General features: G+C 41.6%; 2 protein-coding genes across 2 annotated transcripts; both read right to left on the bottom strand.

Moving 5' to 3' along the window:
* Positions 1-266: 266 nt before the first annotated feature.
* On the bottom strand, positions 267-10,318 carry heatr6 (HEAT repeat containing 6). Its single transcript, XM_008427137.3, has 20 exons — positions 9,640-10,318; positions 9,441-9,548; positions 8,955-9,095; positions 8,512-8,627; positions 8,192-8,306; positions 7,996-8,097; positions 7,748-7,912; positions 7,413-7,657; positions 6,972-7,146; positions 6,672-6,878; positions 6,066-6,165; positions 5,594-5,991; positions 5,401-5,523; positions 5,223-5,309; positions 4,419-4,553; positions 4,212-4,334; positions 4,003-4,127; positions 3,357-3,453; positions 3,035-3,239; positions 267-2,206 (listed from the first exon to the last, which is right to left on the bottom strand). The coding sequence occupies exons 1-20, from the start codon at positions 9,931-9,933 to the stop codon at positions 1,626-1,628; spliced, it is 3,642 nt and encodes a 1,213-aa protein (XP_008425359.3). The 5' UTR covers positions 9,934-10,318; the 3' UTR covers positions 267-1,625.
* A 483-nt stretch (positions 10,319-10,801) lies between these two features.
* Positions 10,802-12,294, bottom strand: dynll2b (dynein, light chain, LC8-type 2b). Its single transcript, XM_008427138.3, has 3 exons — positions 12,139-12,294; positions 11,587-11,724; positions 10,802-11,491 (listed from the first exon to the last, which is right to left on the bottom strand). The coding sequence occupies exons 2-3, from the start codon at positions 11,716-11,718 to the stop codon at positions 11,354-11,356; spliced, it is 270 nt and encodes an 89-aa protein (XP_008425360.1). The 5' UTR covers positions 11,719-11,724; positions 12,139-12,294; the 3' UTR covers positions 10,802-11,353.
* Positions 12,295-12,999: the final 705 nt, after the last annotated feature.

Here is a 12,999-nt window from a genome sequence, read left to right as displayed (position 1 = left end):
AAGTATAATTTGACAGCATAGAACTGGGTTAAACATATTTTTCCCCAGCTGTTTGTAAATCTGAGAAAAGACTATTTTCCCTGAAAAAAAACCCTGCCATGATCAAAGTATCCTCTGAGAGCAACTTACCCCAAAATATCCAGGAGAAATTTAGTGATGTACATTGTACTTTTCACCATTAAAAGCACCACATCAAAACACAAAGTTTAGTCAATGTTTGGATCTTATTCACATCGGTTAGGGGGTGTCAGAATACACATACGCCATAGCTTTAAAAATTTTATTTGTAAAAAATAAAATTGAAAACAAACTACACTTCACCTTCCACCTCACAATATATTTTAAAATACACATACACAAGTGGCAAAAAGTTCAAGGGGTTTGAATACTTTTGCAAGGCACTGTAGGTTTTATGACAGAAGAAAAATTTGGAAGAATCAGAAAAACAACAACAAAGGTATCAATCTATTTTCAGACAGCAGAAATTATTTAATAATACAAGAAATGTAAAATATGTCTGTACACTCAGCCATATATCTAGCCAAAGACGGTGTAGTGTGGTTCATATAGGGATGTGCAATCCTGGGAACTCTGGTACTGATCTAAAATCAAGTAAATACAAAGCTAGTATTGTGATACCAATACTAATGTTTCCACAAAAGTGCCATTGAATAATTTGGTGACTTGACTTCAGTTAGTCGATTATGACTATGATAAATTACAGGTCAAAGATTTTAGGCAAGTACAAGTGTTTTTTATTAACTAAATACAATAGAAATCAATGTAGCAGTATAGAAATAAAAGGGATGACAAAACATAAAATAACCGAAATAGTAACTCTAGTTTTACTTCAAATGTTGACACAAAGGGATTATTTTCAACCATGTTTTATATTTCAGGTTTACATCTTTACATGAGCATATTTTTGAGTTCCAGAGAGGCTTTTTTCACCTGCCAGAGACCCTTTCTCTGAGTGGGTTGTCAGGTTTGGGGATCTTCTCCCCCCTCAGCTTTTTATTTCAGCTCAGTTTTCTCAGGGGTAAACTGTTTTTTTTTAAGGTTTTGTTGACTCTAGTGCAGGGGTGGGCTACTCCAGGCCTTGAGGGCTGGTCTCCTGTAACTTTTAGATGAATCTCTATCAGGACTCTGGGGAACTTGACTGCACTTAGGAGGTGATTCAGCTGTTGGATTCAAGTGTGTTGGACCAGGGTGACATCTAAGAGCTGCAGGACACCAGCCCTCGAGGACCTGGATTTCCCACCCCTGCTCTAGTGGCCTTTATTTGAAAGTAGTTTGACAGGAAAGAGGGGGAAGACATGCAGCAAATGTCGCCAGGCTGGGAATTGAACCTATGACCACCGGCATGAGGATTAAGGCCTCAATACATGGGTGATGCTTTGCCTTTGTGCCACCACTGCACCTAGGAGGTAAACTGTTTTAATAATTTGTGTAAATTGGTGTCTATATATGCAGTGAGCATTTGAAATCTGAAGGACAAATTCATCTTCAAAGCAGATTTTAATTCTTCTGAAAACATGTTGTTCAAATGTATCAGCACTGATTTGCTCTTCTCTTAACTTTTTGCTCCTGCCTGATTTACCATAAACTCAGGTTAAAGTAAATTTCTAAAACTCCTCACATATCTTCAACAGATCCTCGAGGAAATGAACCACCACGTCCTTCTCCTGATCCCCTCCCTCCTCTTCAGCCTTCAGGCTCTTAAGTCTGACAAGCGTCTCCTGGAGTCGGCCCAGTCTTTGCTGCAGTTGTCCACTCTCCTCCCCACAGTTACTCTCCTCTCCTGCTTCATCTTCTCCTCCTGTTTTTCCTTCTCCTTCCTCCGCTTTAAGATACTTGATTAAATGCTCTCTGATGACCCTGCCCTCCTCCCCGGCCAACAACGTGCTGAGTTCAGGCATGTCCTGCAGCGTGCCGAGGCTGAGCAGGTGCAGCAGAGCCTCAGAGAGTGTGTGTCGCAGGCTGGCGCTGTAGCGGTACTCCAGAAAGTCGACCGCATCTTCGCTATTTTCCAGGGCTGTGGCCAGAGAGCGCCACACACAGCTGAAGCGCTTTGTGTCGCCGTAGCAGCTGCGTTGGGCTGGCACCGAGAGGGCGGCGGCCGACTTGATGCGGACTTTGAAGTTTTTGCAGGAGGTGACCACATGGCAGAGGGCGGAGAAGGCATCCTGAGACCATGGAGCCGTCTCTGTCATGAAGAAAGAAACAACAGGCAGCTGTAATGTTTGACATCAGCAAAATCCAACAACTAAAAGACGGAAAGTTAATGCTTGGGTTGCCAGGTGGCAAACTGGGCTCGCTGGGTGTGGAGGCCAAGTTAATGTAGAAAGTATCCAGTTACTGTTAAAACTTATTTGTTTAATTAGAAATTTAATAAGTGTATTTGTTGAATTTTTTGGTAGAATTATTATATTGCATGCAACTAATTTCATAATGTTTTACTGTGAATAAGTGTTACTATAAGTATGTTTTATAGCTTAATTGGCCACCTGGCAATTTTATGCAAATGAGGTGGGCCATGTGAAAACGAGGTAGATGGCAGATAGAAGGGAAAACGCTGCAAAAGGAGCAACAGAGCCACACGGTTTTTCAACCGTAGTTTGTGGAGGTTAGCGAAGAACTTTATTGCTCTTGTAAAAGAATTACTCAAAAAACTGTGGAAGAAATTTTTATTTATATCTTTACTTCGGAGCGCTGCGGAAATTTTTATTTTTTCCTCTTTAAACACACGAGTACATCAGAGAACTTAACCTTGTGGCAACACACTGGGGTTGCTAGGTAACGAGGCAGTAATGACTCTACAAAGAAGGTTTTTGAAACGGTTTGTTTTCCAGACACTAAAAAATATCAACCTATTGCCAAAATACATTTGAATGTTTCTTTTTAAATGCCTGGACAGTTTTTAAAAGCAGCTGAGGCCCAACTGAAAGTATAAAAACGGGCAGAAAGTGAATTTTGCATAATATTCACTTGAATCTCTAGACTCATAAGAGAAAAAAAATAAAAAAATAGTTACCAAGTGGCAGAGAGGAATTTCTGAACGCATTTCCCAGTGCATAACAGGCATTCCACCTGACTTTCATAGCTGCTTCCGATTGGACGGTTTTGACCAGAGCACGAACCGCGTCTTCCAGAGGGCGTTGGAAAACAGGCCGAGTCATCTGACTGTGACGCAGAAAATGAAGGAGATTTCCAAGTGCTCGCACTGCATTGCACTTCACCTGGAAGGTTAGAGGAGAAGAAAACAAGGTAACATATTAGCTTGAACACGTTGCCCTTGGGAGATCTGGGGTTACTACCGTAAATCTGAGTGAATGTGTTGTTTTTTTTCTTTTCACCTTGTCTCTGTCTGCAGCTGCTCGAGTTGCTGCCTGCAGCATCTTCAGCAGAAGCATGTCGGACAATTCTTCCTGGAAATCCACACCTACATTCTGCCTGAAGATAGAGAAAGATACAGATCAGGTCCAGAAGTTTACAATCATTATGGCCATGAAGGTATTTTAATGTCAGTTTTTAATGATGAATTTAAAGTGTTTTTAGTCAGGATGGAATTATGATACAACAAAACAACAAGAATTTGATGCAGAAGTTCAATTTTTTTTGGGTAGATTTTCTGTATTGGGTCAAAGTTTCACATGCAGATTATATATTATTGGCTTAAATGCCCCTTTGCAACTGCAGCCCTCAACAAATTCCTTGTACATTTTTGGCTGGTTGTTTGACCACTCTACCAGGGACAGAGTATAGAGTACAAATCAACCAATCAATTTGGTTGATTTTTTGGCACTGATCAAAATTTAAATCATAAATAAAATGCTTAGTACAGTTGTAGTTCCAAACCAATTGATTCTAAAATCTGTTTTATTGAGTGTTCAGTTGAAATATCCAGTAATGTCCACCTTTAAGTATGTTGCTGCTGATTTAAGAGGAAGTTCCAGACTTTTCACCCTATTCTCTCTGCTTTTCGAACCCAAGCAGTCTTACATATTAATGATTAGTGTGTCTGTGAGGTTTCCCAAAGACCACGCAGCTTTTGCACGGACGTTTGTAGATCGGTCATCAAGGGCAGCGAGGATAATGTTCGCAGTATCAGCCACAAACATCACATCCTGAGAGGAGAATATAATAAGAGAATATCTGAAAACATTCAGATGACTGAACAGCACAGATGCTGATCTTTACTGATTACTTGCCTCTCTCAAACAAGGGAACAGTATGTAAACTCCCAAAGCCCTGACAGCTGCAGTCTTCACCAGATAGTTCTCAATGTAGGTCAGGCCAAGCAGCACGGTGATGCACATCAGCTGAGTTTTATCCTGAAAACCAAGATTACAAATATAGCTGGAGGAATTTCAATTTTATCTTCAGAAAATTAGAAGGTGATCAAAGAAGAAACTCACAGGCAGCTGGGCAAAGGCCTGTGGCAGGATGGAGGCGAGGGTGTCGCAGGCGCTTGCCTGTAGCGTGGGATGTTGTTCGTTTTGTAGTGCTGCATTTAGTGGCCCACTCAACACTTCTAACCAAAACTCCACCACCTACAAGCGGGAAACACTGCTTTAGGACCACAGGTTGGCTAACATGACATGAGCACAATCCCAGCTGAATGTTGGACATAAGGTCCAACATTCAGGCAGCTAAGATGTAATTTATTTTTATCCATTTTAAACTTGTGTGATTTTGGAAGTGTCCTGTAACCCATCATGACATAATGTTTAATCTTCTGAAAAGCTGAGCCTTCAGTTTTCACAACAAACTCTTAAATCTACCTTAACTAGGGAATACTAATTTAGTAAGTGATTAATAATAAACTGGAGTATACAGACTTAAAAAAGACAATTTGCTGAAAAAACATTGTATTCAGAGCAGTAATTAAGCCAAAATTGTATAAAATATGCACATTTTGCATTCAAGATCAAAAAAAAAAAAAAAACAGGTTTATAAATATGTTTTTCTCAAAACTCTTCAAGTGGCAAAGTTTTAGCTTCACCCAGTTCAAATTCACTAAAGGAATCCTATGGTATTGCATTTTATGCAATTTTTTAATTTTTATTTTATTACTTAAAAAAGGATCTGAATTGCTTATTTGCATTTGAATGTATCTCTAGTATTACATAAAAAAGGCTCAAGTGCCTTGATGAAAAATATGTTAATAATCGATTAATAAGATAATAGTTGCATCCCGAGACCGTAGCAAAGGATCTTACCTGGTTCACAGGAACCTTAGAGCTGTCAGGAACACTGTTCTCAGCTCTGTACTGTTGGATTATTCCTGCACCAAACTCCTCTAGTAGCTAAAAAAATACCACAGAAACACAAAGGTCCTTTGCTTATTGTAGTTTTGTGACCATGTGTAATGCTTGCAGCTGAGGTAGACAGATTTACCTTTGCACTGTGTAGCTGTATGGAGGGGTCGGTCTCCTCGAGGCACCGAGCGCTCAGCTGCCCGATCTCATACAGGCTTGATTGAGCAAGAGGGAAATAACCGCGTACCAGATGGGACAAAACCTGAAAAAAAAAAACATATCTTGAGGAATGCTTCTTTAGAGCGTTTACAAGTTGTTTCCATAATCTTTACCTGCAGAGCTTCTAGTCGAACAGGAGAGGGCTCTAAAGCAGCACTGCCTCCAGCTCCCTCACTGTCTGACTGCTCCTCCCTGGGCTGAGTCACCAGAGAAACACAGAGCTTCAACAGCCACGGTGATGACTTCTCCTCCTCTCTCGGTGTGTGAGGGAGCTGGGGGGAATGTGTGCTTGAGTTTTGTTGGGAGAAAGCTGCTGGTGTCCGAGCAGGCGAGGCCGCTCCGTTCCTGTGTCTCCAGCTGAGAGCAGAGTCCTGCGGCGTTACGGAGCCGGAGATGCTGCCACCGCCGAGGTTTTCTGGCTGCTGGAGGAGAAGCTGTACCTCAGGGAGCGGGGCCTGAGCCGTTACTATCGCCCCGTACAGTCTCAGCACAGACCCGCGTACGGTCACATCTGTAGACAGAGCATTCATACAGTCAGAGAGAAACTTTAAATAGTTAGAGAGGTCATTGAGACGAGGTGCAGACCTCTGTGGCGCACATAAGGACGAATCTGTTTCCAGAGCTGGCTCAGCAGGCCAGGTCTGAGGCGATGATAGGGGGCGTTGGCCACCAGGAACGCCAGGCACTAACAGACAGAAGAGGAGATACTCCGTGACTGCAGCACTGTGTCTGTCACACATGTTTTCCTTCAGCACAAACTAACGTTATTTTGCTCAATTTTATTATTCAAAGGTTGAGTTATGGTCATTTTCATCATAAATGAAGTATTTAAGAGTTTGGTTGTCTTCACTGCTTCACCCCCACAGCCAACAGAACAATGCTGCAGACGGCCATTGTCTTCCAGTCCACAGGTGGTAAACCCAATCTCTTTGATGTTAGTCAATACAATGCGACTCGCCCATGTGACGCTGTGTGGTATGAATGTAATTCAATCCCCCATTTGGGAAAGTGAGAGACTTTGTGCTACTATATATATGCTGTAATACATTTAAATAAATTCTTGTCCTAGAGCAGCAGTCTAGGATTGTAGGCAGCTAATTTGTGATTAGCACTCTGAGGTTATCATCATGCACTCAGCTTGTGGTCTAGGACCAGCTGCCTAAACATTAAATGATAAATCAGCTTGCCCACCTTTATGACCTGTGTGAGTGTTTGAGAGGACGTTTCAGCCAGGAGAGCCAGACTGAGGCTGCGGTGCAGCTCTCTGACAGCAGCAGCTAGCATGAAGGAGAACGGCGTGTAAGACGTTCGAGGTGATGCCGTGTCTTCAGCCGCAGCCAGAAACTGCCGGGAGCCATCCAAGATGGCCGACAGCACCTGAAGCGCACACAGTCGCACCTAGAATAAGAAAGAATACATGAATTAAAGACGAAGTGTAATGTTTCACACGTCCTGTTGAAAACCAGAGCAAATGTTTGTGACTGGCTGTACCTTTGGTGAGGGGTCCTTTAGTATAATTGTAAGGAGAGTTAGAGATGGGGGTCCACCAGCATGAGAGTCTGGGATGAAGGAGGACCAGTAACCATACAGAGTTCTCTTCTCCACAGCTTTCACTACTGCTAGCATGCAGTGCAGCGCTAACTGACGAACACGGCACTGGTAAACTCTGAAATGGCAAAATGGAAAGGTTTGTTGATGGGAATAAAAATACTGGCATTAAAACAGGGTTCCAACACAATGTTCTCTGTCCTGTCCTGATCATTTTTATAGTATAAAAACAAAAGTTGACGAATTTGTGGCAGAAAGCAAAAAAAAAGAGAGATGAATGGATGGAGGACAAGAAATACTACATTTCTGGAAAAGCATTCCTTTCAAAACAGTGGAGGAACCCTGTGATCAAAAGAACAAATATGTAAAAAGCTCTCTGTGTACCTTAACTTGCTTTGTGCGTTCCCCTCGATGTCCGAAAACTCCGATTCAGAACTGTTCAGCTTCCAGAACGGGTAGAGAAACGGGGCGGGCGGTTTGGCTAAGCTCTCCACATCATTTCTGCTGCCGTCCCCTCCGCCTCCGCAGACTTCAGGCACCGCTTCTTTGTCTTCCTCCTCTCTGTCATCCACTTTGATTTCTTCAGTTTTTGTCTTCTTTCCTTTTCCTTTCGATTTCCTCTTTTTTTTCTTAAACAAGATAAAAGTGAACACCTTGCAATAAATGCAGAAAAATCCTCTGTAGGTACTAAAGTCAGTAAGAACTAAGGTTCCTCTTACTCCTGAAGCTTTTCCAGTCTTATCAGCCTCCTTTGGTGATTCTAAAGTTTTTGGTGGTTCAGCAGGCTTTGGTGGAGAGAGACTTTCATACTGCGAAAGAGGCGCTGGGTAAATTACCTCTGGCCAGTCGACACTCAAACCAGGGGCTCCCTGGAACATGAGCCTCTATGAAAAGAATCAGGAGGTCTCAAATTAACAGACTTCACCAGGCAGACTGGTGCAGAAGTAAATATGGTTCGATTTTCCACCTTCAGTGCAGCCAGAACAGATCCAAGCTCCTCTCCTCCTCCAAATTTCCACTTCCCACCTGACAGACAGAACTGAAGTCCCTTCAGAGCAGCCTGGATGACCTGCAAGAAACAAAACATAGCAAACAAGTGTTAGCCATCACTACACATGCATTCTTCAACTATTTTCTTACTGTAGCAGGCCAGACGTAGCTACCATGCAGTAGAAGAGATCATCGGTGTTGGGAGGTTTGGGTGACTGCAGTGTCTTCAGAAAAAGTCTGAAACAAACACTTCGGTACTGATCGTCTAAAAGTGGCTGACCGGGAATCCTGCAGAGGAAAACACGCAGCCATCCGGCAAAATGACACAAAAGAAGCATAAGTAACATTTCAAATATGAACATATAAAGACATTTAGAAAACAATTAAGCACCATTCTGTGTTGATATACTACATGAAATCTAAAATGAGATAAATAGAAGGTTATGTCTATAACGTGAAGAAATGTGAACATTTTTGCCGTCATGAAGTCTACCTGAGGCAGATGTTGGCCATGAAGGTGAGCCCAACGTGCCTCAATTCGATATTTGGCTGGGAAGGAGAACTGTACTGCAGAATGACTCCATCTTCATGCAGCAGGTCACTGACAAGCTGTGAACGAACAAAATCTCAATGCAAATAAGAACAGACATGACTGAAACAGGAAAACATTTCTATGATTGGTTCTGGTAGAACAATTATTGACAAATTTGACTTAAAATTTTTCACTCTTCAAAAATATGAAGACTCTGAGTTTAAATGTCAACTTGTTTAAGGGATATTTTTTGGAGTTTATTAAAGATTATACAAAGGTTAGGGACATTATTGAAAATATAAGAATTTAGAAACTCCTTGATTCACTGTTAAGATTCAAATATTTAATTAAAGCCATGGAAATACCAAATACAGTTTAAAAAGCAGTGAACAATGATAATCTACCTGGTGGCACTGAGATCCATTACCATACACGACTGTGGAAAGTGCCAAGAGAACATCTGAGTGGGTCCATGTACTGCACTGTTTCAGGGCATCGACAGTATAGTTTACCAGCACATCCAGTGTCTGTTCATCCATTATAACCTGGAGGAAATCCAAGCAGAATAAAAACAAGTTAATAATCTAGCACACTGCAGAAAAACTAACTTCAACCTACACCAGATATTCAAAATGTTAAAGGGGTATGAATGAATATCAGAATCAGCCTTTATTGTCATTGTACAGAAGCTTGACAATATTTGTTTCAGTTCAGCCCATCCAAGGAACAACAAAAAAACAAAAACAAATGAACAACATAAGACAAGAGTAAAAAGGTGCCTGAGGCTACAGCCAGAAATTCAAATACATCCATTTAAATTGATTTTGAAGTTAAAAACAATTGTAGGGAAACACGTTTACAAAGTCCTAGATGGTAAAGTAGATTTTTACCTTCAGCTGATTGAGGAGGTGATGAACAAGTTGACAGAATTTAACAACTAAATGTTCTTGATTCAGAGGTACGAGACCACTGGTGTGCTTTAGCAGAACACACACATCCTGGAAAAGGGAAGCAAGACGCTTTATAACAACCAACAAACCCTTAAAAATGACCGAAGAGGAGCGGCTGCTTGTCGGTAGATTGTGTTACCTCTGGTCGGATGGTGATGGGAAGCTCACAGCTCCTGTTGTAGTTCTCTGAAAGCAGCTGGTCAAACAGCTGATTGAGCTCCTCTCTCAGCTGGCTGCAGTCTGGTCTCAGGGCTCGAAGCTTTGCGGAGCAGCGGGAAAACTGCTTCTCCGCGTCCGACAGAGAGTCTAGCGGCGAGCAGCCCGACTCTCCGGGACTGAACGGAGCGGCTTCGGCCGACAGAGCCATGGACGGGAAGGCAGGGGCGGCAGGACGGCCGAAAACCGGTGCCGACACCCCGACAGGAGCCGACATGTTTATCACCCGGAAGAACTTTTGTTCGTTTTTCTTCTTCGTCTAGTTGTGGCGGTTGGTACGTGACCAAAAATAACCGCCACCATCTGGCATGGAGTGTAGACCAGAATGTCACCCAATTTATGTTATTCAACTTTGTTCATTTCAGATAACTAAATATTTTCTGATAACTTTGAGTTATTGCTAAATGAATAAATAAACTAAGTCTAGTTTTTAAGTTTTGGATCAGCTGTTGTCTTTCTTCATAACAAATAAAATAACGTAACGTTCTAGAGTAACGCTACAGAATATTCACACATGCACTAATGTTTTCCTAAAATTAGGAGTGCCGTTTAGTCTGGAATCCCGAAATCTGTGATGATTCCTCTGCTTCTCATTTCGGTTTTATATTACCAATGTCCTCCCATTTTTGCTACATTTTTTTTAAACTAACGCTAGTAAAATCCGTTTTCAATGACGTCCTTTCACACCAAAAAATACTCAAATTAGGCCCATCATATAGAATTAACTAGATTTCTATGAAGACATATAGTCTGCTTTGTGAGTGGCTGTGCAAATGTATTAATGAATTAGAATCTGAACAAATTGCTCTTAAATCATTTCACCAACTCACTGGACCACTAATGTGAGCCTTTTCCTTATGTATGCTGAAATGCCATTTTTTCTTTGATAGTAAACTGGTACAATGAAAGTAACACCTCTAATGTATTTTTAGTTCCAACTGCAAGTTTTAAATTCTTTTACATACAATTCCCCACACCTCGTCATAGCCTTAACACCAAGTAGGGTGTTATGGCTATGTCAGATGTGAGGCATAACGCCATTTAAAGTCATGCAATACAACCAAATTAAAATGCATCCACAGACATCATTTGAACCATTTAATTGTCAAAATTGGTTTGTGCTCAACATTTGATTTGTCGACAAAAAACCGTCACAATACCAGGCAACCAAATGAGTTTACAGATATACAGAACAGGATCGCTGCAAGTCTTCACAGGCATAACCAGGAATGTTAAAGCACGTACAAACCTCCACATGTCACAGCTTTTATTAGGTTCAAGCAACAGTCCTGACATTTCTAGTCCTGGAAATTAAAGACATTTGAACAAAAACTCTGTTGCTCATTTAATGCACTAAAAATAAGTTATTTTACAACAAACTCCTTTGAAATAATGGGCAGGTCGGCACAAAAGCAAAAACACAGACGGATGTACAAACGCTGACCGAGGGCCACCATCAGACTGCTCCTAATTCTTGGACTTCCTATGAATCATCTGTGCAGACATGATTAAAGCACTGATCATCAATGGTTTGTGTTGCAGTTGGCACAAAGTAATTGTTGAAAGCAGCAGACCAGGAGGTAGGCATGTCTGCAGAAAGGTGGCAGCATGCACATTGTGACAAGGGTGTGTATGCCTTAGCCGGACTTGAACAGCAGGATAGCCACCTGACCCAAGTAGAAGTAAATGAAATGTTTAGTTTCGTGCGTCACATAGCTGCCAAAGTTCCTGCCAACGATGCAGTGCCATGTCGGATTGTATTTCTTGTCAAACTCCTGCGGGGAAAGATGAGAAAGATGAAGGTCAATGCTGATGTAAAAGTTCTTCAAAAAGGTCATATTTATCCAACTTAAAAACGAGAGCGCCATACCTTTTTAACATAGGCAGCGATATCCTTCTCTATGTTGTACTTCTCCATTGCCTGCATGGCACAGTCTACAGCATCCTGCTGCATTTCATCAGACATGTCTGCATTCTTGATCACTGCCTTCTTGTCAGACATGATGCCCTGCAAGACAACAAAAGTTTGATACATTGTACATAAAAGGATGCAGACAAGACGCTGTTTGGTGCATAGAATCCACTGTCAGCACTTCTTTCGATCGAGGTTTTTGCTTCAGTTTGCAAACCACGTGAGCCCGGCATTTTACAGCGGGAGGCATTTTGCGTTTCATGCAGTGCTGCTACAAAGATATCTCGTATTGGGAGTGCAACACATCTATACCAACTTGGTGCTTCTGTGCGAGAGGATGTTTGCTTCAGCCACCATTACCCTTTGTAGTCAGGTTTCCACAGTGGCTCATGCGCTTTTATTGCTCAAACGGCACAGGAAAGATGCAAAGCACTCGGTTTCTCCTGCGCAGCAGCTTGTGCATACTCGGTCATAGCAACGCACATTGTGTAATATTTAAATAACTCTTACCGTTCCTGTGTAGTTTCAGTGTTCAGAGATGCACGCTTCGGGGGGCTACACAGCTTTTCTTTCATTTATTGAAGGACGCGTGGTGCTCCCGCCCCGCCCCCTGCATCTCCTCCTCCCGCTGATTGGCTCAGGACAAGCCTTCGCCCAGCTGACGCTCATTTTCTACTCGCGGAGAAGGGCCTGCATTTTATTTCCACCCAGATTGCACCGCTCTCACCTCCTGCCTCACCGTAGATGTCATTTTGACGTACTTACACAGTACGTCAGCCTGTTCGCCATATTTCGTGTGGCAAGCTTTTGTCTGGAACATTTTCATAAACTATTATTTCTTTTATCAAGGAGTCAGACTCAACACTGCTTTATTTAAGTAAATAAAACTTTTTTTTCTTACATGAAATAAATAGGATTATCAAAATAATGGTATTTGTCTGACAATACTTAAATAACAGAGAACTATAATAGTCCCAGGCTTATGACTTCATAGTGTTTTTCTCACAAATAACATTCAAAAATATCCTTTTCAGCATGGTGTGTAATCACTAAAGAGCTTTTAATTCTCACAAAAAATAAAAATAGAAATCAGACTTTAAAATGTAAAATTGTAAGGTCTTTCAGAGAGGGAGTCACAATTTAGCTGCCTAAGGTTTGAAATGAATCAAAGGGGAACCTAACAGAACCCAAGATAAGTCGGACATTTTCTGGTTGTAGATGGACTCTATATCAACTCCATTACCAACGTTCTCTAAGCAGTGGTAAAGAGAAAAGTCTGAATCTTTCAAGAAAACTTTTTTTGCCCCATCAACACTAATGTGTCTTCCCATCTAAAGCAGGATATTTATCATGAAGGAAAACACACATGCA

Source organism: Poecilia reticulata, chromosome 14 (assembly GCF_904066995.2).
Source record: "Poecilia reticulata chromosome 14, P_reticulata-male-v2, whole genome shotgun sequence".
NCBI classification, from domain to species: domain Eukaryota; kingdom Metazoa; phylum Chordata; class Actinopteri; order Cyprinodontiformes; family Poeciliidae; genus Poecilia; species Poecilia reticulata.
Note: the sequence above shows the minus strand (reverse complement) of the source record. Positions and strands in the feature narration are given on the sequence as shown.

What these genes read in the sequence shown, in the direction of transcription:
- dynll2b (XM_008427138.3), bottom strand. Translation starts at nt 11,718, where the DNA reads ATGTCTGACAAGAAGGCAGTGATCAAGAATGCAGACATGTCTGATGAA. An exon ending in TCGCTGCCTATGTTAAAAAG is followed by an intron (nt 11,492 to 11,586) that starts GTATGGCGCTCT and finishes CTTTCCCCGCAG; the next exon opens with GAGTTTGACAAGAAATACAA.
- heatr6 (XM_008427137.3), bottom strand. Translation starts at nt 9,933, where the DNA reads ATGTCGGCTCCTGTCGGGGTGTCGGCACCGGTTTTCGGCCGTCCTGCC. An exon ending in AACGCACAAAGCAAGTTAAG is followed by an intron (nt 7,147 to 7,412) that starts GTACACAGAGAG and finishes TTGCCATTTCAG; the next exon opens with AGTTTACCAGTGCCGTGTTC. An exon ending in TAAAGGACCCCTCACCAAAG is followed by an intron (nt 6,879 to 6,971) that starts GTACAGCCAGTC and finishes TTCTTATTCTAG; the next exon opens with GTGCGACTGTGTGCGCTTCA.